At 35.3% G+C, this 26,135-nt stretch overlaps 4 protein-coding genes across 7 annotated transcripts in view; 1 reads left to right on the forward strand and 3 right to left on the reverse strand.

Moving 5' to 3' along the window:
• The window catches only part of Sdc (Syndecan), a 28,063-nt gene extending 16,119 nt beyond the window's left edge, over positions 1–11,944 (reverse strand). For all 4 annotated transcript variants that reach the window (XR_016370634.1, XR_016370636.1, XR_016370635.1 and 1 more), the window contains exon 1: positions 11,587–11,944. Coding sequence is in view for 1 of the 4 variants with exons in the window: in XM_089846113.1 (XP_089702239.1) it covers positions 11,587–11,664 (78 nt within the window). In the remaining 3 variants the exon portion in view is untranslated. The remainder of the gene's footprint in view (positions 1–11,586) is intronic.
• A 1,317-nt stretch (positions 11,945–13,261) lies between these two features.
• Positions 13,262–16,800, forward strand: LOC149654541 (amine oxidase [flavin-containing] B-like). Its single transcript, XM_089846116.1, has 14 exons — positions 13,262–13,542; positions 13,733–13,827; positions 14,044–14,181; positions 14,238–14,345; positions 14,416–14,507; positions 14,580–14,721; positions 14,788–14,848; positions 15,065–15,153; positions 15,220–15,379; positions 15,765–15,864; positions 15,946–16,057; positions 16,130–16,227; positions 16,323–16,497; positions 16,566–16,800. The coding sequence occupies exons 1-14, from the start codon at positions 13,494–13,496 to the stop codon at positions 16,710–16,712; spliced, it is 1,566 nt and encodes a 521-aa protein (XP_089702242.1). The 5' UTR covers positions 13,262–13,493; the 3' UTR covers positions 16,713–16,800.
• Positions 16,801–16,940: 140 nt separating this feature from the next.
• Positions 16,941–21,112, reverse strand: LOC149654542 (cytochrome P450 4V2-like). Its single transcript, XM_089845268.1, has 11 exons — positions 21,100–21,112; positions 18,748–18,946; positions 18,483–18,679; positions 18,355–18,409; positions 18,169–18,295; positions 17,927–18,118; positions 17,683–17,856; positions 17,467–17,623; positions 17,408–17,434; positions 17,164–17,343; positions 16,941–17,101 (listed from the first exon to the last, which is right to left on the reverse strand). The coding sequence occupies exons 1-11, from the start codon at positions 21,110–21,112 to the stop codon at positions 16,941–16,943; spliced, it is 1,482 nt and encodes a 493-aa protein (XP_089701394.1).
• Positions 20,189–26,135, reverse strand: LOC149654543 (cytochrome P450 4V2-like). The gene is made up of 11 exons (XM_089846117.1): positions 24,305–26,135; positions 23,397–24,227; positions 23,135–23,333; positions 22,882–23,072; positions 22,746–22,815; positions 22,561–22,687; positions 22,317–22,508; positions 22,074–22,247; positions 21,940–22,006; positions 21,701–21,880; positions 20,189–21,637 (listed from the first exon to the last, which is right to left on the reverse strand). Exons 2-11 carry the CDS (start codon positions 23,590–23,592, stop codon positions 21,477–21,479), a joined length of 1,557 nt encoding a protein of 518 aa, XP_089702243.1. The 5' UTR covers positions 23,593–24,227; positions 24,305–26,135; the 3' UTR covers positions 20,189–21,476.

Raw genomic sequence — 26,135 nt, forward strand, 5'->3', positions numbered from 1 at the left:
GAAATAGTGGCAAACTGTTTCTTTTATTACAGCTATTATCGGGCAAAACAGTTTTGTCAACTGATAAAATTACCATCTTAGTTATGACTAATTACTAAATAGATTATTTTGAAAATAAAAATTAAACTTCAAATTAGTCAGTGAAAATAATTGTAATTTAAGGATTATAATATTGGTTAAAAATTCTACGTTCACTGAGGGTGGTGCGGGGAATTGGTAATGTACCATGGTAACAGACCCGTTAAATTACCATGGTTAATTACGAGCATAAATATTTAATTACTAAAACAGTTGACAAAAGATAATAGGTAACATACCAAGTAAACTACCACCGTAATTACTGTCGGTATGTTACAAAATCGGCAATTTAATTTGAAGTGATAATTGCGATAAATTAATGACACATCTGAAGAATTTTTGCGAACTTATAAGGACGTTTATTATAGACTTATTTCCAAAGAATGTTAATAATGTTTGCAGCTTTGAAGGAGCAAAGTGCATGTGAGTATATATAGGGCTGAAATATCGCAACAAAAATGAATGAGAATGCAAAGTCATTTACAAACCAACGATCGAGGGTTTCAAATTTCTTAAAAACAAGGGCAACATAATGTAGAGGCGTATTTCTACATACTATGAAATTAGAACCCTTCAAACCCATTTCAAAATAGAGACTATATAGAATCTATTGAAATTCCGATACTGAAACATGTTATCTATTTAGATAAGACAAAAGTCCTGACTTACTGAGTTAGTAATTGACTGACAATACACGCCCAGCCCAACCTGCAAATACCTAGAAGTCTGAAAGACGTTAGAATCAGGGCTTCAAAGTTACCAAATTTGGATGGCCCGTATTGTTTGAAACCAAGAAGTGATATCTAGTTTATTAGGGAGAAGGAGGGTATAAGATGCCTATGTATTCACACGCCATAGTCCTAGCCCCCCTTTCAAAATACAAGGGGGAAGTAAAAGGAGGCCCCGGGCTATTTCGCTGCCTCTCCTCAGTCGGAAAATACAAGTTACCAAATTTGGATGGCCCGTATTGTTTGAAACCAAGAAGTGATATCTAGTTTATTAGGGAGAAGGAGGGTATAAGATGCCTATGTATTCACACGCCATAGTCCTAGCCCCCCTTTCAAAATACAAGGGGGAAGTAAAAGGAGGCCCCGGGCTATTTCGCTGCCTCTCCTCAGTCGGAAAATACAAGTAATTTTCCCGTCATTCGCGTCGCCTTGACGTGGGTTTTCAAGAACCAATGAGATGCTGGTTGTAATTTAGAGGCGGCGGGGATTAACTGAGTCTGGACCTACGTTTGTTTGGAGTGGAGATAAAGCTGGTATAAATGTGCAGGCGAATTTATACCTTCTCCCTAATAAACTAGATATCACTTATTGTTGAAACCATATCTAAATTTATAAGTCTGTGTTGTCTACAAATACCCAGACAACAAGGTTCTCAATACACCAGACTTTTTAATAAAATGTCTGTTGCGGTCCATGCAATATTTATTTAGATTATTTATAATTAACGCATTAAATTTAATTGATCTATTTCAATATCATTTTATTAAAAAATTAGACGTTTAATTTAAAAAAAAAGAAAGGAAAAACACTACTACATAGAGGCCACAAACGTGGGTAAGGCAGGCAGTGAACAAATGCGGAGAGATCATCTAGAAAGTGATGGGGGGGTTCGCCGAATCGCCCGGGGTCATCATCGGGGATGAGGTGCCAGGGTTTATCCGCACCAAATATACATACATAAGTTGTCTATTTCACTCTACCGCCCACGGGGATTGAAAGTCAGAGTGGAATGGATCAAACTAGTGCATGTTTTTCTTTCCGAATCAGTACTGGCTCAGTCAGTGGTGGTGCTTCAGTTTTGTTTTTCTCAAGATTGGTTGGGGTCCTCAGAGAGTGTGCAGAGACGGATGGCAAAGTACCACTGTACCAACGCCCTTCTACGTCCCGGTACTGAGGGTTGCCTACCCACTTTTTTACATCGAAAAGCCTTATTCAAAATCCTCTCGGAACATTTTAGCTTTGATAAACCCTCCAATTTTGTTGTAAAGATATTACTATGTTAGTTTCTAAGTTATTCGTGATCTGGTCCACCCTGTATATTGAACAACATTCCAGCGATGTTCAGGTATTCCTCCTCTATAATTCTGGCGCCGAAACTGGTGGGAAAAGTGCCTTAAACTACGTTATTATGACGCGTAACGAAAGGCAATATAAGCCATATTTTTCTCCTTTCAGTTAAAACACCAATGGTTGAAAGATATCTGCCATTATAAAATTTGAGTTTCGCTTTTATGTATATATATTTCTGTTAAAAAGATAATACTCGAAGATATTGAAACATCGTCTGCTACGGGAACCATATGGCCATGGTATTCAGGGAATCAGGGCCGGAAATAAGAAAAATTTTGCGTCCTTGACTGGAAAATTTATAGGACATTGTCCACTGGAGTGCGCCAAAATTTTGTCGCGTCTTCATGGTAAAGCTATCAAAACTTCGTAAAAATTTACTGGTCAACCATCCAGTGACCCCCTTAATTTTTAAATAATTTATGCGACATTTTAAATTTTTATTTGACAATGTCAAGTGTCCTGTGCTTATTTCCGGCCCTGATGAGTAAATAGCGCCAAACCAGGTCTAGCGAGTGTTCTTTAGAAGTGATTTAGTAGTTCTTAATGGTTAAAACAACAATCATTTAAACTAAATTTAATTTAACTTAACTTAAGAATGGGCTTCAAGAAAATAAACACTTTTTAGCTATTAGAGGAAGGGTTTTGCGTGGATTCAATCAAATTAGGTACCATCAATCATCGCAAAAAACTGAGTAAGACCTTCGTTATTCAGGAAGTTTGCGTTTGAGAAAAGTAACTGTAAAAAAAAGCTATAGGGAGTTGCTAGTATGTTATTGAAACAATAACACCGACTGTTCCCCAAAGACGTACTGTTCCTGGTAAGCGTAGAGGTATACGTAAACACATCTAGGGTGGCCGTGAAAAACACGAGGGCGTTAACTATACGAAAAATGAGTGTTTCCAGACATAACTAGCGGTTTTCAAAGACCATATGCACTTTCTTTTTTCCCTTCATATAAGGTTTAACATTAATTTACTTGCGTATGCGTACGAATTGTACAAAAGTGGTCCACACGCAAACTAAAATACAAGTTAAAGCAAAAGTATATAGTTATAAAAACAAAAAGTGTATATCACTAACAATTTGGCTGTAAACTGAGAAACAAACTACCGTCATCTCAACCCCTATACACGAACTAGCCAATCAGGAAATATCTTTTTAACGTCATAGGTTTATTAGATAGTAGTACATGATGCTAGCGATTTAATCGTTAATTTTTGGTACTATAGCTAGCATCTGCTACTGCTTGTTCCCTGTGCGACTGTTGGGAAGGTAAGGATACGCAGAAGGGGGTCGACACTATTCTGGGATAAAGGATGGCGCAAGGAAGATTAAACGAAGTGTACTTTATGTTATTATATCCATATACTTTTGGGTAAAACATGATTTGTCCCTGAAATTCGAAAAAAAGGGGAAAATCCAATATCATCCGTACTTCCCAAGGTATTTACGTAATGGCGCATGATCACGATATGAGAATACAACGGAAACTAGTTATATATACAAAACCCCAGTAATAATTTTCACATTGTAACATAATCTCGGTTGACTCGTTCCATCGGTTGATCACCATTCACAGATTAAGGATTAGCCATGCGTATACTACTTGGTTGAAACGCGTCACGCATGACGGGGTATTGGCATGCGAGTGGACTAATAGCACCCCGTGTTATTTCACCGTACAATTTAACATAGTATAAGGTAAAGGGACTGATATTACTATCCATGTATAGTTAGAAAGGGTTCGGTTGGACAACCCAACTAGATAAGAACGGGGAATGGACGACCGGCTTCGACACGGCGACAAGACGCCCACGCGCAGTGCTAAGACTAACAGGGTAAATTAGCCCCGGGGTTGAAATTAAAGCGAATAATCCAGTGTAGTTTAGCTATATGGTAGCATTATCTTACTGTAAGATACTGCTTTCAATGCTTCCATACATAGTCTATTTTGAAAAATAGTTTAATCGTTATTGTTGAGACTCGGGTCTAGGGTAATTTGTAATCGGTAATTTACTAGTTTCTCCGGTAATTACTAGGGTAATTTACCCTCGAAATTGTATTGGAAAAAAGGTTCGAAACAGCCATGTTTAAAATTCTGCATAAGATTCTAAATATAAGTAAAGCATGTTGCAATGCAGTGCTTCAGGACAACTTGAGCTCCAGTTACCACAACTTTGTTACGTTCCCTCAATTTGCTGAAAATCAGGCAAGCCCCGCCAACTTAAACAGCGATGAAGCATTACAATACAGTAATTTAAGTCTTAATTACGGCCTAAATTACAATTAATTTTTTTCAAAATTACAGGACTTCATTTTCGAACTTAAAACATCAACAGAAGTAAACTTGACAAGCTGTCATTCGCTAAAATAATTATTCCAAATACTCTTTTTCAAATTAAAACCACAAAACATTTAAATAACAGTAGGAAAACCCCTACATTTCAGTAGGATTATACTACCATATTGTCCCTTGCTAATACCCAAATAGCTAAGCAATTTAAACCCCAAACTTTCAACGCATCTTTTACGATTCAAAATTAGCAATTGCCTTGCCGATTAATTTGGGGTCTGGAATTAAAGGCATATATATACGAATGTTATCGATTAATCATTAACATCGTGTATACAGCTAGAGACAGAGAGAACTAAGAGATGCAAAGGCTAAGGCTTAAAGCACGTTAGAAATTCAAAGGCTTAAGCTGCAAGGCTGGCTGGGTGCAAGCACTTGCTTGCTTTCTTCCTTCCAGTCTGCGGGCATCATTCAATATATACAATGATTTTCCCCGTTTTAATCATTAGTGCAACAGCGGGACAATGTTATACGCGGCTAATTGCTCAAACTAAAAGGGGGACAAAGCATCATATACAAAGCTGCTGCTCAAAAATACAAGGGGATTAGTACTTGAACTATAGGTTAAGTGCATGGACTTGGCTTAGTTTGAAAGTCACGTGTAGTTTCCGAGATAATTTAGGCGCAAAAAGTGTTTCTTTTTCATTTGAAAAACAGTTTTGAAACATTAAATACCAACTAAAGGGTGACCACAAAAAATGTGAATTCCTTACCCCTATTGGACACCTTAAAGGCCGAGTTCCAGCGAAAAGGGTTCTAGCGAACTGAAAACTGAGCATCGAGACTGATAATGAAGCGACCGTGCCGATTTTCGAAGCCCCGCTGGGTCAAAAGTTGGAACTTAGAAGGGTTCTCGCTAACTGAAAGCCGTGCAATGTGGTTCTAGCGAACTGAAGATGAACAATAGAAATCCTTTTAAATTTATTTCCTCTCGAATTTTTGCTTTCCCCTGAAGGAAATTCTCTAATGTGTATCTTCAGTTCGCTAGAACCATATTGCACGGCTTTTAGTTAGCTAGAACCCTTCCATCTTTTATACCCCAGCGGGGTTTCGAAAATCGGCACGGTAGCTCCATTGTTAGTCTCGATGCTCGGTTTTCAGTTCGCTAGAACTCTTTTCGATGGATGTCGGCCTTTAAACTGATCATCAAAAGTTTAGGGAACTATTCTTAAGCTACTATCCATTTACCATGCACGTAAGAACAAAGATTAGGACATAGAAAAGAGGTTTAAACGGCAAGTGTTAGCCACCACGGCTAATCATTTTCCGTTGAAATGCTTTGGGCTGCATGGGGCTATTTGTTCTGGTGTTGGAAAAATCGATACATTCTATCATCAGGCTGTCTTCAAACGCCAGAGACAATTCCCATAGTTGAAATTTGAATTCAAATACAAGCAGCGCGTTCGTTTCGTTATAACGCGCTCTTCTCTCGAAAAACAGGAAGAACTCAAATTACATTTCATAAGCCTCTAATCTCAGCTCGCCTTATAAGTCACAATCGACTATACAACATCCGGATTTTTTACAGTGAAAATTAATATGGCTTTTATTGGGTTTTTTTTTTAAACCTCAAAACTAAAGGATTTTACAGGACCTTAGTTAATTTTTTTTTAATTAAAAAGAAATGATGAGGTATGGTTGATAGTGTTCTAGCAAAAATTGTTTATAAATTATTTCCTATAAGATTTTAAAGGACGTTTTCAAAATGGCAGAGTATTTTAAAGGGAATTGTCAAAATGGCAGAGTATTTTAAAGGGAATTGTCAAAATGGCAGAGTATTTTAAAGGGAATTGTCAAAATGGCAGAGTATTTTAAAGGGAATTGTCAAAATGGCAGAGTATTTTTAAGGGAATTGTCAAAATGGCAGAGTATTTTTAAGGGAATTGTCAAAATGGCAGAGTATTTTTAAGGGAATTGTCAAAATGGCAGAGTATTTTTAAGGGAATTGTCAAAATGGCAGAGTATTTTTAAGGGAATTGTCAAAATGGCAGAGTATTTTTAAGGGAATTGTCAAAATGGCAGAGTATTTTTAAGGGAATTGTCAAAATGGCAGAGTATTTTTAAGGGAATTGTCAAAATGGCAGAGTATTTTTAAGGGAATTGTCAAAATGGCAGAGTATTTTTAAGGGAATTGTCAAAATAGCAGAGTATTTTAAAGGGCATTTTCAAGTATATTAAAAAAATTCTTATCATTTCAAACACCAGCTGTTACGTTTAAAAATTAAAAACAAACTGTCACTTGTATCATTCATAGTTATTGTAAGAAAAATTAATAAATACTTAGAGATGACACAACTATGACGTCATTTCTGAATCAACACGATTTAGGAAAAGGATAAAAAAGGCGCCAAAAGATGCGGGTCGACCAAAAACTTCAAAAATTCTTTGGAAAAAAAATGCAGTGGGCGTTCACGTGCGCGGGGTTGGACAAACCAATTAAATCCTTGCCTGTACAATTCATTAATTTCACACGGTTAACCTTGGTGAATGTGAAGTGTCCGACCTCTAAAGGCGCCCCTTTCACATCCACGTGTACACACACACACACATACAACTAACCGCATTAATATTCCCCAAAAATGGCCCCCTCTCTCTTTCTAGCTTGCTTCGACTTTTTTTTACAACTCCTTAAAAAACTTTTTGGCTAAATACAGAATGCAATGCCGGGCTTCTCTCACGTCAATATTTACCAAGATCTTTCTTTTGCTCAGCGGAATTTTCTAAATACACCCAAAAATTTCACGAAAATATACAGGGTGTTCTAAAGAGGGAGGGTAATTATAGAACCCAAGTACAGTTTGATGGCTCTATAGGCAATCAATTTTGAGTCTAAAATGTTCTATGAAATTGAGTCCTAATGGTCACCCTGAATAAATTACAAAGAGTGTTTTAGCGATGACCCCTTAAATTTAGGTAATAAACGGAAAGGGGGTCATCCGTAAAACACTACAATGTTTATAACTTGTTTAAAGGGTGCATCCCTTGACCCTTGTGGGGTCAAAATCGGCTGGTCATAGAAGTTATATACATTTTCGACTCAAAATTGATGATTTCCCATAGATCAGTTCATTCCACTGATTACCCTCACTTTTTATAACACTTTGTATATAATATAAGTTGCAGGTTCATTATTCATGGTAAAATTAAATTTGTTCATAAACGAAACGAAACTATACATATATATTCTCAAGATATTTCTTTCTCAAAATTTTAGTTCGAACTTTTTCAGCTGGTTTCCTTTGAAACCTTAGCGTGCACCCACGCTACCACAAGGGGTGTAACCGATTTGTTCTTTTTCTTAATGTATATGACGTTTAAAGTTTGAATTCAATAAAATTCAAAAACGAACATATGATATGTAAGGAGTGTTATATTCATAAATGTATAATTTGAAGTTGCTATAAGTTTCTAGTCTATAGATGCGATTGTTTAAGCTATTGCTGCTGCAACTCAACAGTGCATGGGGGGAAGACGCAACTTACAAGTCAATTACGTTTACTTATGTTGATATTGGCCTTACAATCACCAATGGAGAAAGTCAAGATCTACTTTCAAAAACACATAAGAACTACTTTCATCTCTACGATATTGAGTACACGATATCAATCCGCTTTACTTTCCTACCTAGTATGATTTCAGGCTGCTAAAAAATAGATACAAGATTCACGATAGTCATTGGAAATTCCTCGATGTGTAGATATCGTTTCTTTCTATAGATTCCGCGAGCTCAAAATGGTCCAGGAATTCTCATCTCGTAAAAAGTTTGGACTCAATGGCCCGTAGTTACGACGAACTCAAGGCTTAGAGCGTAGAGGAATCTTTTTTTCCCTTCAATGTCCCCTTACTAAAGGACAGACACCCTAGTCAAGGAGGGACAAGTGAACCCACCCAACCCGGAAAGAAGGCAATCACGCGCGAATGGAAAAAAGGGACCGGAAGGGAAATGTCAAATGGATACAATTTTAGGAGGGGAAATAGCCCCTGCTTTGTCTCGCAAAATGTCCTCCATGAAGGGGTCCTCAATGGAGGACATAGTCCACACCATAGTTAGGCCAAAATAATAATTTTATACATGGTGTTTACAAAAAGGGAAGTACAGTGGGGACTGTTCTATGGAGAATCAATTTTTGAGTGGAAAATGTTCTAAACAACTATGACATTTTTTCCTAAGGACAACCATAAACAAATTACGATTAGAGTGATTTAGGGATGACCCCTATCTTTCAATTTCTTAATTAAATTTAAGGGGTAATCCGTAAAACACCTCACTAATAATAACTTGTAAACGGTGAACACCAATTGGGGCAAAATATCATAGCAATCACATTTCAGACTCAAAATCGTAACTCAGCGTTCATACAACTTTTGGAAAACAAATTTCCCCGAGATTTCCAGGTTTTTCCCTATATACTTCCCTGAATTTTCCAGGTTTTTCCCACCTATATGGAGTATCCTATGGAGCAAATGTTAACGAAGGAGTGAGGGGGGGGGAATAGGACTATTACACACTCAAAAGACATCCCCGTATCTCTAGTAGAACCAGAGTTTTGAGCCTCCAAAGTATAGTGTAATGTTAATCCTATGGAGGGTATGTTTATGAACATTTTGCTTAATTACTCGGCCCCTGATTGACGCAAATTTCCCTGACTTTCCTGAATAAAATTTTACTAAAAATTCGAAATTTCCCTGAATTTTACCCCGAATTAAATTTTACTAAAAATTCGAAATTTCCCTGAATTTTACCCTGATGTTTTTGTGAACTATTTATTTCCCTAATTTTTCCAGGTTTTTATGAACCCTGTAGCTGAACTTTGGTCCCATTTCACTTTTCTGAACACACCAGTATTTTAAAGTGGTAGTCGCAAATCTTTTGTTATATTTCTAAATAAAATAACTTGAACATATCGTTTCTTAACATGGCAGAATTAAACCTTAGAAAGAGTACAGTTTAACATGGAAAATATAGGTTTCCTACTGTAATAATTACCCCTTCAAAGGTTGGATTTTAACAAATCCTACTAAGTTTCATAGGTCTGCGATTTGGCATACCGATTTATGACGTTGACAGGCTAAATCTAGTATCGTAATTTCAAGATAAATAAAATGAGTGTTGGGTTGAATTTACTTCCACGCCCATTATTTTCCAAAGAAATGTTTTCATCTTGCTTTTGACGTCACAATCTTAGAAGCCGTCGGGGTTTTTTAGACGGATGCTAAAAAGTATTATATTGCAACAAGGGTTTTTAGGTCAAAAAAAGGAAGCAAGGCAGGCTGTCCAACGGGAAGATTTCTTTTGTAATATAGCTACTTATCATTTTTGCCTTTTCTTCAAAATGTTTTTACAAATTCAAGGAAAAAGACATCGTATAGAGCAAAGACGTCAAAACAATATTAAAATCTTTGACAGAATTGTCTATTGCATTGCGATCATTTTATACTAGTTTGACGAAATGCAGTGTCAATAGGGTAGAATTATTCTACTGCAGTATAGGGGTTTCCTACTATTACTATTTGCCAAATGTTACGAGGGAATTTGTTATTTAAACAGTTCTTACATTAATAACGACACATAAACATGGTAAGTGAAGTTATTAAGGTGGCCAATTTGGTAGTATTATTCTACTACAGTGTAGGGGTTTCCTACTATTACTACTAGCCAAATGTTACGATGAAATTTGTTATTTAAACAGATCTAACATAACTAACGACATATGGACATTATAAGTAAAGTTATTGAGGTTGCCAATTTGGTAGTATTATTCTACTACAATATAGGGGTTTCCTACTATTACTATTTGGCAATAGTTACGATGAAATTTGTTATTTAAACAGTTCTAACATAACTAACGACACATGGACATTGTAAGTAAAGTTATTGAGGTGACAAATTTGGTAGTATTATTCTACAAGAGTATAGGGGTTTCCTACTATTACTATTTGCCAAATATTATAATGTTAAGCAGTTCAAAGTTCAAGTATATTAAAAACAAGAAGAATTAACGACAAAAGGCCAAGATGAATGGAATTAATCATTCGTGGAAACCAACTGCGTAGTATTATTCTACTATAATCCAGGGGTTTCCTACTATTAGGTAAGTTTTAGGATGACACGGGGGATTTACTTTCTTATGGGTAAAATTTTGACATAACTAGCATTACAGAAGCAGCCATTTTTCTTTATCTAAATAGGTTTTAAGATAATACTTCTCACTAACAACTCCGCAATCTTAAAGATTACATTTACATTTTCTAAGGAAAATAATACTACGATGCAATTTCCTTTTTTATGCGTAAGACTTTGCATAATTTCCTAATAAATTCCTCAAATCTTAGTAATTATGAATTTAACTTACGTTTACGCCCTTATTAATAAAATATTTGAATAATTAAAGAGTTGCGTAATGAAAAAAAATTAATTCGTTATAAGGGCGAAACCATCTAATATAAATAAAGTTGTTCTTAATAGATAAATAAATATATATTTTATCAAATTACGACAGTAGAATATGGTTTAAATGTATTATATAAGCTTTAATCAAGATTAAAGTTTTATTATTTTTAAAAATAATAACGTAAGATTGGTCGTGACATCATATTAAACCATTAACTCTCCATAAAAATAAGCATTTAATAATAAACCCGATTAAATTAATTTAACCACATTCAAATCTTAAACTTTTCAAAATAATTAAGACTTGAATTGAGATTAAATCATTAACATATAACAGTTACTCAAAATGGCGTGACCTTTCATTCCTCACGACACCCTGCTCAAAAACAACCTGACCCCTGTTTGACAAATAGCTTCTTAAAAACTATAAAAAAATTAAATCTAAAAAATCTCATATAAGCCTTGGTCATTTAACGTCATCCAAGACTCAAAAGAGAGAAAACCGAAGCACATCTGTACACACACAAATCCCTGCATAGAAGGTTATCTTGCTAAGCCTAATTCCGAACTCAAGATGTAATGATTACTGACAAAACGCCGTGCAAAATGTCACCAAGACAAACATCTTAAGATGATACCGACATGATGATACCAGGGTACAAATAAAAAAAAAAAACAGACTCACCTTCTGAGCCCCAACTATGTTGACCGTAAAAATTCCAAGTACAACCAAAATCCAAAGGAACAGACGTTTTTCCCTCATCTCTTGTGTTTCTTAGGGTTCTGGCTTTTTGCAAGTGTAATCCAAGTAATCGGTCACAAGATTTCACAAACCTTGTACTTAATACGCGATCATAATTAGTGTTAATTCACGATTATTTCTACTAACGTTCTTTTAATTATTTACAAGCCAAGGCACGGAAATTTCCTTGGCTTTATTTCTTTTTTAATATATTTTTAAGAGCCGCCAATATTAAAGCACTTCGATTTTGTCTCCTCCCAAACCAAACTACGGTACAGAACAGTCTACTTGGCTGCCGAAAGCGATTCATTTCATTGTGATGCCGAGCTTTCAAACATGGCCGTTCATCGAACTGTGGCGCTACGGTAGACGCAACTTTTTTGAGATTGTAGCGCCATCTATAAGCTGTTAATGAACCCACTCTTTAATGTATTATAGTTAATTATTTATTTAAATTTTCTATTTAATACATAGGTAACAGTTTATTTTGAATATTCTTCTATTATAATGGAAAATTATGGTTGAAAAATTAGTTTAATGTATTTTCCAAAAATAAATTAATATTGAACCTGGGGCGCTATCTTTAGTAGTGGCATCTATCGAGTATTATTAGAACTACGTTTGAACATCTTAAAGAGATGTACCACAACATAATGGCATTGAAAGTCTATCAATTTTGACACAAGCTGATAATACATTAAAGATAGTCCTACTATGATGAAATACACGCCTACTTGAGATAACAGATGAAATAGTTAAACACAAAGTGATAATAAATAGTCAACAACAATAAAATAAATAAACTATTACAAAAAGTAATATATATGATTTAAGAAAAACGATTCCCATTATAAAATATTTCAAGTTTAAGAAATACAAAATGTTTAAAAAATGAATGATAAGTATTTCTAGTTTAAGATGTTGACAACATTCTCTTGGAATACATATTGAACTTCGGGTTCATTATCTTTTGGTGTATATGGTTAAAATAAAGAGCTATTCTTGAATCTTGTGTCAGTTCGCACAAAGATTATTTTCAAGAGCAAACCAATCTTCCAAGAATATTTTGGTTTTTGGCTTAAAGCCATAATCGTAAGTTTATGTTAACCTTGTAATAAGTCTGCGGCAATGAAAGTCTCTCAGATCAGAGTACCTTGAGACGCCTCTACCGTTAGTAGTGCTGCCGCGTAGCGCTATAGTTCTCATGAATTAGCTTCTATTTAACGTTTATGACCCTACCGAAACACCCATAGAGAATGTTGTGAGGACTTCGTAGCTGTTGATGGATGTACTGAGGCAACGTTATAAAATTATGGAGATTTCTACTCCATCTCACAACCCTTTTCACCAAGTTTTTACGATCTGATAATATTTGAGAGGAATTTGATAAGGGCACAGACGCAACAGCAGACACAGACAGAGCCCGTTCTTTCACAGGATGCAATCAATGTCTCCCACGCTTTTGGCTTACATAAAAATGCTAATGAGTTTCTGATTTATGTATAGAGATCTTTCTCCAACAACCTTGAAATTCTGCAGACGTCCCATATTCTTTGCAGACTTATATAATAATAATGGCCTTATGCAATGCACTATTTCTAGTGAAGTATCTGGGAGAGGAAATAAATTTTCTATGCTCACACCAACACTTTAATTCTTTTAAATCCAGTACTCATTTAGTGTATAGTCGAGATTCGTGTAGTACATGTTGCATTGCTCAATACTTGATTCCGGTGTAGTACATACACCTACTATTTCATAAAACTTCTACACAATCTCTCGCAAAAAGCACAATCAGTTTTTCTCTTTTGCATTAGTTCAGAGTAGCAATCAAAATTTGCTAGTCTAATATGCCTGGAGCAGAGAATAGAGCCATTGTAATTGGAGCCGGTATAAGTGGTGAGTTTTATAATAGTTATTCTAATTACTAGAAAACGTTCTACAGCTTTGCTTTTCATAGTTGAACTATAAATCTTATTTACATCAATAAAAACTGTCTTTGCGATGTTTGTTCTTAGGGATATTAAAGATTAATTTTTGCAAGTCAATTTTATCAAGTTAAGTGTGATTAAACTTTCTAAACATATAGGGTTAAGTGCCGCAAAATGGATAAATGAAAATGGAGTTGATGTACTTGTGTTGGAAGCCAGAGATAGAGTAGGAGGCCGAACTTACACAGTATTCGTGAGTTGTATTTAACATTTTCACATCTTTCTTCTTAAATTAATTGTATAAACAAATTTAATGAGGCATTGTTAACACTTTTAAGAAAATTATGAATATGAATGGAAAATTGGGCCTGTAGAATTAATCAAATTTTTTCAATATAAATATCTTGACCTAAATATTTCATAAACAATATTAAAATTTTAATCGCAATTAACATTAACATTTCTTTAGAATGAAAAAGTTAAATACGTCGATCTGGGCGGGGCCTATGTTGGTCCGACTCAAGATTACTTACTGCGCATGTGCCAAGAATTTAAAATTGAAAATTATAAAGTTAATGAAGAAGAAGACATAATACACTACCAATACGTAAATACTAAAAATTAAATAATTAAATATGATAGTTAAAGCTAATTAAAATTTAGGGTAAAAGATCAACTTTTAACGGAGGTGGACTACCAACAACTTATAACCCAATTACTTTCATGGATATGAATAATTTCTTCAGAACAATGGACGAAATGGGCGAACAAGTATTACATTACAAATTATATATTCTATTTTAGTTCAGTTCAGTTCACTAAATTAACTATTTTAACATAGATTCCAGCTGATGGTCCCTGGAACTCGCCTAAAGCTAAGGAATGGGATACCATGACCTACAAGGAATTTGTTGAAAAAACTTGTTACACTAAGTATAGTCTCCATCGTTAAGACGAGTCTAACTTATAAAAAATATACTTATGCTAGTTTCTATTTGGTTGCAGAGCATGTAAAAGTCTAGCCACACTATTCCTGAACATCATAGTGACGTCAGAGCCCTATGAAGCCTCATTATTATGGGTGTTATGGTACGTTAAACAATGCGGTGGAGTGCAGAAAATTATTTCAACTACTAATGGTGGTCAGGTGAATATAAACTCTAAATTCTTCTTGCAAAATAATCGATTTGAAATTAACACTTTTTTCAATTAGGAGAGAAAATTTGTTGGGGGATCGCAGCAAATAAGCAAGAAAATTGCTGAAACGCTTCAAGGTATCAACTTAGAGATTTTGTTTAACTTATGAACTTGGAATCAATGCGGCTATCGTGTTTGATCTGGCGTATTTTGAACAAGAAGCGTTAATTAGTGTAAAACTGAAAAATATCACCTCATAATAACGAACCTAACACAGCCTAGATTTTGATTTGATTAAATTTATTTATCAAAAGAACAGGCGAGTCCTCAAATTAGTATATTTTTAATTGTAGGTAAAGTGTTTTTGGATAAACCAGTATCCGGAATCAAACAAACGGATAAGGGCGTAATTGTCACCACCCTTAATGGCGAAACTTACGAAGTACGATTAAAATTAAACTAATTATATCGTTTTTAATTATTTAAAAAAAAAGAAACATTATTTTAGGGTGGTTACGTTATATTGGCACTTCCACCTCCAATGCAAATGAAGATCCATTACGACCCACCATTGCCGGCCGAAAGAAACCAACTAATACAAAGAATGCCCATGGGATCAGTTTTCAAAATCATCTTGTATTACAAAGAAAACTTCTGGAGGCCAAGAGGTACTGCCAGGAATATATAAGGTTACTAGGAATGATTGTGCAGCTAGTCAGTTTCTCAAAGTATCTAGGCGGATTTTGTGGGTGGAGCTAGCTAGACTAACGATTATGTATGACGGATTTTACCTCGCGAATTAATAATCTATCTCGTTGCGCGTTGAACCTCGTGTTACTACCAACCAATGAAATTACAGTTAGAAAAAGGTCAGAACTATGAGGCGTGACGGATTGTATTCAAGCCCATCCCACAATAAAAGAGCATAGAAATTAACATGGGATACATGGGGGCACGATGATTCCAACTAGCTGCATGCATTCCTGGTACTATTACAACTACAACAATCACTACTACTATGTCAGAAAGAGTTTTATAATATTTCTTTGGTAGGTTTCTGCGGTTCAATGATAATCGAAGGTAACGATGACCACCCTTCTATTTTTACCTTGGACGACACGAAACCTGATGGAACATATCCGGCACTAATTGGGTAATTGTAAACAAACTTTTTGTTTGTTTATTTTTTAACTTATAGTGGCTTCTCTAACCAATGATATTTATCTATTGATAGGTTCATTTGCGCGGACAAGTGCCGTAATTTACTTTCCCGTTCGAAAGAAGAGAGATTAGAGTTACTGAAAAAAAGTTTCCATAAAGTTCTCAAAATGGACGAGGCCTTGCATGTAACCATATTTCTCGCATTAACAATACAGTATGGGTCTAGCCTAGGTCTAAACTGCAATGTTAATTTTCAGCCTGTACATTACGAAGAATACAGTTGGGCCTCGGAACAATACTCCGGAGGTTGTTACACATCCATGTGTCCACCTGGTTTACTAACCCAATTTGGAAAGTAAGTGTGACCAATATGTCCTTCAATCCATGGGTCCAATGCCAACTAAAATTAATCCACTTGCATTCAATATTTTTGACCAAAAACATAATCAGGTTTATAAGAAAACCAGTGGGAAGAATGTACTTCGCTGGAACAGAAACTGCCATTAAATGGAGTGGTTATATCGATGGTGGCATATCAGCAGGAGAGCGAGCCGCTAGGGAGGTCATGTGCGCTATGGGACTGATACCACAAAGAATGATATGGAGAGAAGAACCACCTTCCAGGGTAAGTAATTAATAAAGTTATCAATACTTACAATTACAGTTCATATAAAACCTCAAATTCGCTTTTAGTTGGTTGTGCCTGTTCCTGTAAATCCAACTCTATTAGAGCAATATTTACCATCGGTGCCTGGATTCTTTCGGTTGTTAAAACTGACAGTTTTTGGAGCCGGCATCGCGACTTGCGTACTCATGTCATGTCGAAAAGTCAAAGTTTAAAACAGAAGTGATTGAAAATATACAAATTAATTTTTTAATCATCTATTAAAACACAAATTTATTAAATAAAGATTTAAATTGAAATATACTGATGAGTTGTTTTTTATGAAATCGTGCAAACGATGATTTTCATGTACTTGTACTTTTATCATTTTCAGAAATAAAGCTTAGTTTGTAATTTAATTTAATTTAAACTCTTTAAATTATAATAACCTACAATAAATTACACTAATCGCGTTTAAATAGTTTAATTCTATGTCCAGGTACTGGCCTCGACACCATATTAATAGCAAAATTCACTTTATCCAAGGGATCCAATGATTTCCAAGTGAAGTTGCGAATCAAATGAGCCATAATTGTTTTCTCTTCGTTAAGGGCAAATTTTTGACCTGGATTTGTGATAATGTTCAGTAGGCATATATTTAATAGATAGTATTGTCTTCAATATTACCAATGCAGTTTCTGGGTCCAGCCGAGAATGGGATATATCCGTAAGGGTGTCTACCGGAAGTGTTTTCGATGGTAAATCTATCAGGGTCGAATTTATTAGGTTCAGGGTACAAATCAGGGTCTCTGTGAATGACTGCAATGGCTACGAAACAGTTGGTGCCTTTGGGAACCAGACTTCCGCCTAATTTCAAAAATAGATCGCTGTTATAAAGTTCAGTTTTGCGCATGATAAGCAACAGAGCTACTCATAAGTATAGGAGAGGAATCAGTCCCTTTCAGGAAGACGAGTTCTGAGTTCACTTGCTGGTTTTTAAGGAACTTATTGGAACTTGTGTGAACAACATCGTGAAACACGTTTCACACTTATGAGTAGTTAAATACTTGTGCATTTTACATATGTTTAAATCCTCTTCTAGTTTTCGACCAATGAATGGTACAGAAGGAAACATTCTTTGCGATTCCTACAAATTATTCACAAATTTGAGACCTACTTTCAAACTATCAAGTACTAATACATTACCTTGATGACGCATTCGAGGTATTTCAACTCTTTCAACTCATTTTCTGAGACGCGAACTTGTTTATCTTGACCCAATACGCGAGTGACTTCGTTGTAGGCGCGTTCCTGGATGTCTGGATGAAGACCCAATAAGTAAATGCACCAACTTAAACCAACCGCCGTTGTATCGTGGCCCTTTCACAAATGTTTAAAAGTACTTCAATACCAGAGCTATCATTTATGAAAGACATTATAGAATACTCACTTCAAACATGAAAGTATCGACTTCTTCTTGAATGTCACTTTCGGTAAAACTCGTGTTTTTGAAATGTTCATCTACAAGAAGGTCCAAGAAAGCTAATCTTTTCTTAACATTCAAATCTTCGCAAGTTCCAACGTCTGCGACACTGTCTTCTGGTGATTTTGATAATCTTTCATTGATGCGACGTCTTATGATCTAAATAATTAGCATTAAACCTTGGAAAATTTTAACCAAAAACATCGTACCTTTTTTGTAAAGTCGTGGACTATTTTCAAGGAAGTTTTATAAAGTTTACCAGCTGGAAGCCGGTTGAATATGAAGTCGTTCCAGTGATGCAATGTGATTGTTCTTTCGATGACAATTTTACTCATGCTATCAAGAGGGAATAAACTTGAATTTCAACTACGTTACACTAAAATGCATCAACTTACTGATGCAGACTTTGCACGTAGGGAGAGTTGCTGTTAGTTTGCGCGTCGATATTAACTCCCATTGCAGTTTCTACAAACGCAATTCAATTCAAAATACTTCAGCACAATCCTAACACTCTTTCAATCACATTTACCGCATATGACGTCAAGTGTGCACATGGTAACGAAATGTAAAATATCAATACATTCCTTATCGACTTGTTTTGATAGATGACCAACTAGGGCGTGGCTATGGTCATTGATGACCGATTGAAATTCGGTTAGAACTCGGAAATGAAATGAGGGCGTTAACATTCTCCTGCGTTTCTTCCATTTCGCCCCAGTACTGAAGGAAAAACGTGACTTGTGGTTGGTTATACATCTGAACTAATTCGTAATTATAATTGTAATTACCTTGTGAGAAGTCCCAAACCCAACCACGATTCGAAGAAGGTGTATTCGTCGGATTTCGTAATTTCTTTGTTACTACTCAGTAGAACTTCGGCCGCATCAGCTTTCAAAATTATAGCATACGGAACTACAGAAAGCATCACTTTTACTACAGATTTATCAGGGAACAAGCGTTGAAGTCCAAATATCACTTGTTGAAATCCTGAAAAGAAGAGATCCAATATAATATATGTTTAACCTAAAGTTCATAAGATATGTTTCATAAGCTCGTCACTGGTTACTGAGAGCTTGTCATGAATGAAGTGACGTAGTTGAGGTTAGTACAGACTAAATAGGAAGAGATGGAAGTCCTGCAAAATTAACCGAGTGTAGGACTTCAATTCTCGCTTGTCGTTCTCGAACTAGCTCGGGCTCTAAGTCTCTTGCATTACGAAGTATAGGTAGAGTCGTCATACTTATGGAACATATCTTATAAACTTATGCTTTAACTTACAAGTAGTTATTATTGGCTTATGCTACATTACGTAAAAAATAACTTACGAATTGATATTTCTATATTATCTGGCACTTCATTCCAAATTTGTGGAAAATGACCCAAAACGGGCCAACATTGGAGTGCAGAACCTAAATACTCAGGGCGCGTTTTTGATGATTTTCCATCGATTAACCGGTATATAAATATTGCAGATATAATAAAAATTAATGTTTTTAATATTGCCAAAAATAAATCGAATAAATTTAAATCCATAACCAGAATAAATGAATTTCTATTACGGAGCAAATTTTATCTGAAGTATCGATATCTAAGTATATCTAAGACGAGTTTCAATAAAAACCAAATTGAATAAAATAAAATTAATATCTCGAAGCAAAATAAAAAAAATATTACCAAAGAGCATTATGATAAAGTTTTTACCTCTCCGAGTGACTTATGTCGCTGAGAAGCTCTGTGCACGACGTCTTTGTCTGTGTGCCTGTCGTACCACCCCTGGGGACCCTTTGTACACCAATCCGGACTTATTGACTTCTAACAACACCACCGTGATCTAGACTTTCATCAATACTACAAAGACACCAATTCTAACATCACCACCATCTACTGACTGGCCTTCAATTTGTTCCAAACGAACACCAGCCTGTCACATTGGCTCCTGCTCTCTTATCATCGTTTGGTACAGGCAGCTAGCGATCGGCCAGGGTTACGACAAATATCCGGCCTTCCACCAAAGGTTCACGCAATTGGGCTGTTCTTATCCTTATCTCCCATTTTAGACCCCTACACACTACCGATTGGTGTAAGGCTTTCTACAAGTGCTTATCAATAATTGCGTAACTACGTTTGCAGGTATTCCTCCCCTCGACTCGGAGAGGTAATATTTTGGTTTACCCAACTTGTTGTAATATGTCCTTGAGTGGCAAACCGTTTAATAAAATTAAGAACGGATTTTACAATCGAAAATTGTTTAATCAATTAGAGTCAGTGAAGGATGTGTTTCTAAAGTGGTAGATAAGTTACTAAATAGATGTGTTCAGACATTGTATTCATTGTAACATCTCAGTTTGACCTTAACAGACTGTAATCTATCTTATAAATATTCATAAATCCATATAAAATACAAAGATAAATTTAAAATGTATTCGACAAGATTATGTTGTTAGGTTAAAGATAAAAATAACGGTAATTTGTTAAGGATAATGCTGCGGTAATTTGTTAGGTATAAAATGCGGTAATTTGTTAGGTATAAAATGCGGTAATTTGTTTGGGATAATATTGCGGTAATTAGTTAAGAATGATATTAAGAAACATTACACACAGAAATGATTGCAACTAATGGCAATCACAAATTGTATCACTTATATATATATATAAATGACCTTGAAATCTCAGGTTTCGTTTGGTACAGTTCGTAATCCACCCTCAAAGCTAGGTCATTGACTGTAGGCCATAAAATGGCCAGCTATCATTTGAGATAGACACACGTGACGTCAAGGCTATATAGACAATAACGATTTGAATTAATGTTATCAGAACGTTTTAAAATTTACTATAGTTTACATTCCGCCCATCATACACAGAGTGCTTCTGATAAGTCTACCATAGGTTAAAGGTTTGGTCTTAGGGTCAAATTGAGTGGAATGCATCATTGAACATGGTATCTACAACATTTAGTTACAGAGGTTTTGACTGACCCCTAAAACAAGGACTTGCTTAAACGTGTGGAGTAAGACATAACAGCGTGCTCATCTTGTTAAGAAAGTATTAGTATGGTATTAGACAATATCAATAACAATAACCAGAACGTTATTGAAGAAGAAATCTACAATTAAGTTGGTAGAAGTAACACTTTGAATTACCTTCATTTACCATCTTACGCACACTTAACCCATTTATGTTTCAATAACGTTCATAAAAGAATGTTGTATAGAACACATGTTCTTTATCTTTTCCACACAATTAAATTGGCCCTGAGAACACACCTTTTCAATTATTGCATCCTTATCAGCTTCCATGAGTATTTGAGTTCAACCTTATCTTGCCGTCTCTTGGTACTCCAAGCCAAAAGCACTATTAACACAGCCCTGTTTGAATTAAATTCATTGGCAGATTATTTATTTTATAATTTTACACTAAAAGACCTGACTTTAAGGTGTAAATGATATTTTCGATTTAGTTTCTTTAATTAAATAACTAATAATTTAATTATGGGAATTCACAAATGTCCTTAAACAAACTAATCGCGCTTAAAGAGTTTAATTCTATGTCCAGGTACTGGCCTCGACACCATATTGAAGGCAAAATTCACTTTATCCAAGGGATCCAATGATTTCCACGTGAAGTTACGAATCAAATGAGCCATAATTGTTTTCTCTTCATTCAGGGCAAATTTTTGACCTGGATTTGTGATAACATTTTTGTATAATTAGGCCTAATAGATAGAATTGTTCTGAATATTACCAATGCAGTTTCTGGGTCCAGCCGAGAATGGGATATATCCGTAAGGGTGTCTACCGATAGAGTTTTCCATGGTAAATCTATCAGGGTCGAATTTATTAGGTTCAGGATACAAATCAGGGTCTCTGTGAATAACCGTGATTGCTACAATACAGGTTGAGCCTTTTGGAACCAATTTTCCGCCTAAAAATTCTAAAGTAAGTTGATTTTCTGATCAGGATTCTAACTTTCGTTATTTTTACATATGTGTAAATCGTCTTCAAGTTTTCGAGCAATGAATGGTACAGAAGGAAACATTCTTTGCGATTCCTAAAAATTATTCACAAATTTGAAACTATACCTTTTCGACTTCGACATCTTTGAGTACAATCATTACCTTGATGACGCATTCGAGGTATTTCAATTCTTTCAACTCATTTTCTGTGACGCGTACTTGTTTATCTTGACCCAATACGCGATTCACTTCTTCGAAGGCGCGTTCCTGGATTTCTGGATGAAGACCCAATAAGTAAATGCACCAACTTAAACCAACCGCCGTTGTATCGTGGCCCTTTGAAAGGTTTTAAGAGTACTTCAATACCAGTGCGAATAGTTATGGAAGACACTAAAGAATACTCACTTCAAACATGAAAGTATCAACTTCTTCTTGGATGTCACTTTCGGTAAAATCGGGGTTTTTAAAATGTTCATCCACAAGAAGGTCCAAGAAAGCTAATCTTTTCTTAACATTTAAATCTTCCGAAGTTGCGACGTCCACGACACTGTCTTCAGTTGATTTTGATAACCTTTCATTGATGCGACGTTTTATGATCTAAAATGTATAAGAGTTAAAACTTGGAAAATTGGAATGGAAAACATCATACCTTTTTAGTAAAGTCGTGAACCCTTTTCAATGAATTATTATAAAGTTTACCAGCTGGAAGCAGGTTGAATGTAAAGTCACTCCAATGATGCACATTGATTGTTCTCTCTAATGCAATTTTACTCATGCTATCAAGAGAGAATAAACTGGCATTTTTACTATGTTACAATAAAATGTATCATTTACTGATGCAGGTTTTTCACGTATGCAGAGTCGCTGTTATTTTGGTTTTCGATATTAACTCCCATAGCAGTTTCTATGATTGTAAACGCAACAATATTTTAAAAAGCATAATCTATACTACTTCTTCAATAATTCTTACCGCATATGACGTCCATAGTGCACATGGTGACGAAATGTAAAATATCGACGTATTCCTTATCAACTTGCTTCAATAGATGACCAACAAGGGTGTGGCTATGTTCGTCGAAGACTGATTGAAATTGGTTTAGAACTCGGAAATGAAAAGAGGGCGTCAACATTCTCCTGCGTTTCTTCCATTTCGCCCCAGAACTGAGACAATAACGTGGCTTGTTGTAATACGCCTAAAATAATTTGATATGAATTTCAATTACCTCGTGAGAAGTCCCAAACCCAACCACGATTCGAAGTAACCATATTCCTTGGATTTAGCGATTGCCTTCGTACTGCTCAGTAAAACTTCGGCTGCATCCGCTTTTACTAATAAAGTGTACGGAAATACAGACATCGTCAGTTTAATTAGAGGTTGATTCGGGAACAAGCGTTGAATTCCGAACATCATTTGTTGAAATTCTAAAAGGAGTTCAAAAGGTTAAAATTTCGTGTAACATTAAAATGCGTAAAAGCGTTACTTACGCATTGCAATTTCTACATTGTCCGGCACCGTATAATTCAAAAGTATAGCTAAATGTCCCAAAAGGGGCCAATACTGAATTACGCAACTTAAATACTCGGGTTGCGATTTTGAAAACTTGCCATCGGCTAAACGGTAAATAACTAATAAAACTGCAATAACGAGCAATAATTTTAAAAAAGTCAATAATAAATCCATAGCAGAAGAAAAACCCGTTTCGTTTTACAAAGAAATTTACAGTTAGAGTATTCTTTTCGGTTCCGAGGATAAAAGATTAATTCGAAGGGCAAAATGAAAAGATATGTATTACATAAAATATTATCAGAAAATGAAGATAACAGTTTTTTGCATAAAAATCGACTCGCATCTCATTATCATATCGTTTAAAAGATTAATATAAAATTGGAGTTCTTAAATAAATTATTGAGTTATTTCAATATGAATGACTCATGAGAGACATATAAGAAATTATCTCATTACCTTATACAATGTAAAACCTTGTTTTTTGTTGTCGAACAAGACAATTGGTAACCATAAATAAAACCATTTGAATTATTAAATTATTATGGAGGAATAAGTCATTTGGATTATTAAATTATTATGGATGAATAATCCATTTTGTTTATTACCTTATTATCGATGAATAAGCCATTACATTATAACTTTATTCTTCATGACTCTATTGTTCGACCCACAGAATATCATAGGATAAAAGAAGGAACATTTCATTCAAAAGAGGCTAGAATATTCTACAGTATACTCCATCAGACTTAAATGTCTTTTATCATTAGTTAACTCTTAAGTACATTACAATAGAGGAACTCTACGATCCACTTCACGTTAAATTAATAAAAAAACTTTGTACACTTTCGTCTTGGCATTACGATAGGGCATTCTAGTTACATCTTACCGTGTGCTGTTTTTGGTGATCATTCCCGTCCCATTAGAGATGCAAATTCTATGTTGAAAATATATTCTGTACCTTCCTACTTTCAAATTCAAACGGTAATCGACCAGCGATATTACATTTAACGACAGAGAAACTGCGGATATACTCATACTCTGCCACGTTTTGAATTCAAACTTTAAACGAGTTTTAACAAACACATTCTGCTCTTCGAAACCCATAACTTCAACCCCAATATTTTTGACTCCTAAAATGACCCTAAAATATTTTGTTCTCGGGTTAATGTTCAGCTCGACCATCTTGATAGTATTTGCAAGTACACCGCAAGACAATCAAGACGCCTTTAATTTTGTGAAAGAAGTTTGTGGTAAGCGAATTTTTTTAATTTAATTCCTAAACGCGACGATTTCATCTTCTATTTTCATTTAGACGCGACTCAGGACGGAGAGAACCAGGATGGTCCGTGCGTCAAAAAACTCGTGAAACTGATCATGGAAAATCACCATAAGATGAGTGTCAAAGCGAAGGCCGAAAACGAAAAAGCTCTAAATTTATACGCTGAACATCCTGATTTGCATTTAGATGGTCCTCTAGTAAGAGATTTCTCAGATTACGGGGTAAGCAAATTACAATCTTTTTTCTCAGTGTCTATAGTTTAAGTTGTAATGGAGAATTCGAGAGATATATTTTGCAATGACGTCTGCTTAATCTTGGACTAGCTTTGTTTTAGGAGAGAGGAGGGGGAGCATACGTAGCTGTTTAAAATTCCCAGCATGCTTTTCATGGTTGGAAATCGGCGAGTGCAGCCATCTCTCTGTAGAAATGTTTCATAGGCAAGTGTCAGTAGTCGTTTCTGACGCTATAACCAGGTGGTACCTGTAGCTTATGTCCAACCAAAAACCGGGGCACTATGGGTAAATTCTATGGCCTACTACTCGTGTTATCATCCTTTTCCAAACCCTAATGGTCACTGGAACTTTCGGACCACCTCACAAATGAACTAATATTTTTGATATCAATTTATACGTAACAGAAATTCGAGGAGATGACCTACGGATGTACCGCGACGTCGCAATTAACCGGAAAGAATTTTCAAAGGATCTGTCCTTATGTTAGGCAAGGACCATACACAGATGAGGTAAGTAACGATGACTTGTTTTTATTATTATTTTTTTTATTAATATTTGAAGTAAATAGTTATTCTTTACTAAATAGGTTTACATGAAGAAAGTATCTTGCGCCCTTGGATATAATAAAAACTTTGATATGATAGATCCTCAAGTGACTGCATCATTCAGACAAGCTTTCCAAGTAATATATGTTCAGAAGCAATATCAAGTTTACTAGGGAGAAGGTATAAATTCGCCACCTTTCTAGCTTTATCACCAGTCCAAACGTAGATCCGGAGTTAATCCCCACTTCTCAATTACAACCAGCATGCATCTCATTGGTTCTTGAAAACTCACGTCAGCGCGACGCGAATGATAACGAAAATTACTTGTATTTTCCGACTGAGGAGAGGCAGCGAAATAGCCCGGCCTCCTTTTACGCCCCCCCCTTGAATTTTGAAAGGGGGACTGAGACTATGGCGCGCGAATACTTAGGCATCTTATCCTTCTCTCTAATAAACTAGATATCGGTTCTTTATATGTTATTCATTATCACTGAATTGTAAGTTAATTTTAAAATAGTATCGAAATTAATCTATTTGTATTCAGAGTTTAATCTAAATTTATGGAAACTCACTGTTATTTCCCCTTGTTCTTACTAATTTATTTCTAATTCTTGAATTATTTTGTTTTTCAGAGATGTCGTAAGCTTTCTGGGCAATGTA

Source organism: Phalangium opilio, unplaced genomic scaffold (assembly GCF_054372755.1).
Source record: "Phalangium opilio isolate 3A_F unplaced genomic scaffold, DU_Popi_V2 ptg000079l_1, whole genome shotgun sequence".
Taxonomy (NCBI): Eukaryota; Metazoa; Arthropoda; class Arachnida; order Opiliones; family Phalangiidae; genus Phalangium; species Phalangium opilio.

Bases quoted from the DNA above. Each gene is read 5' to 3' on its own strand.
- LOC149654541 (XM_089846116.1), top strand. From the start codon at position 13,494: ATGCCTGGAGCAGAGAATAGAGCCATTGTAATTGGAGCCGGTATAAGT. The intron at 15,380-15,764 runs GTACTGCCAGGA...TTTCTTTGGTAG, and splicing joins AAACTTCTGGAGGCCAAGAG to GTTTCTGCGGTTCAATGATA. The intron at 15,865-15,945 runs GTAATTGTAAAC...ATCTATTGATAG, and splicing joins ACATATCCGGCACTAATTGG to GTTCATTTGCGCGGACAAGT.
- LOC149654542 (XM_089845268.1), bottom strand. The intron at 18,680-18,747 runs GTAATTACAATT...TTTTTCCTTCAG, and splicing joins GGTTTGGGACTTCTCACAAG to TACTGGGGCGAAATGGAAGA. The intron at 17,624-17,682 runs GTAATGTATTAG...AATAATTTGTAG, and splicing joins ACCTCGAATGCGTCATCAAG to GAATCGCAAAGAATGTTTCC.
- LOC149654543 (XM_089846117.1), bottom strand. From the start codon at position 23,592: ATGGATTTATTATTGACTTTTTTAAAATTATTGCTCGTTATTGCAGTT. The intron at 22,816-22,881 runs GTAAGAATTATT...TTACAATCATAG, and splicing joins CACTATGGACGTCATATGCG to AAACTGCTATGGGAGTTAAT. The intron at 21,638-21,700 runs GTAATATTCAGA...TCACAAATCCAG, and splicing joins TGGACCCAGAAACTGCATTG to GTCAAAAATTTGCCCTGAAT.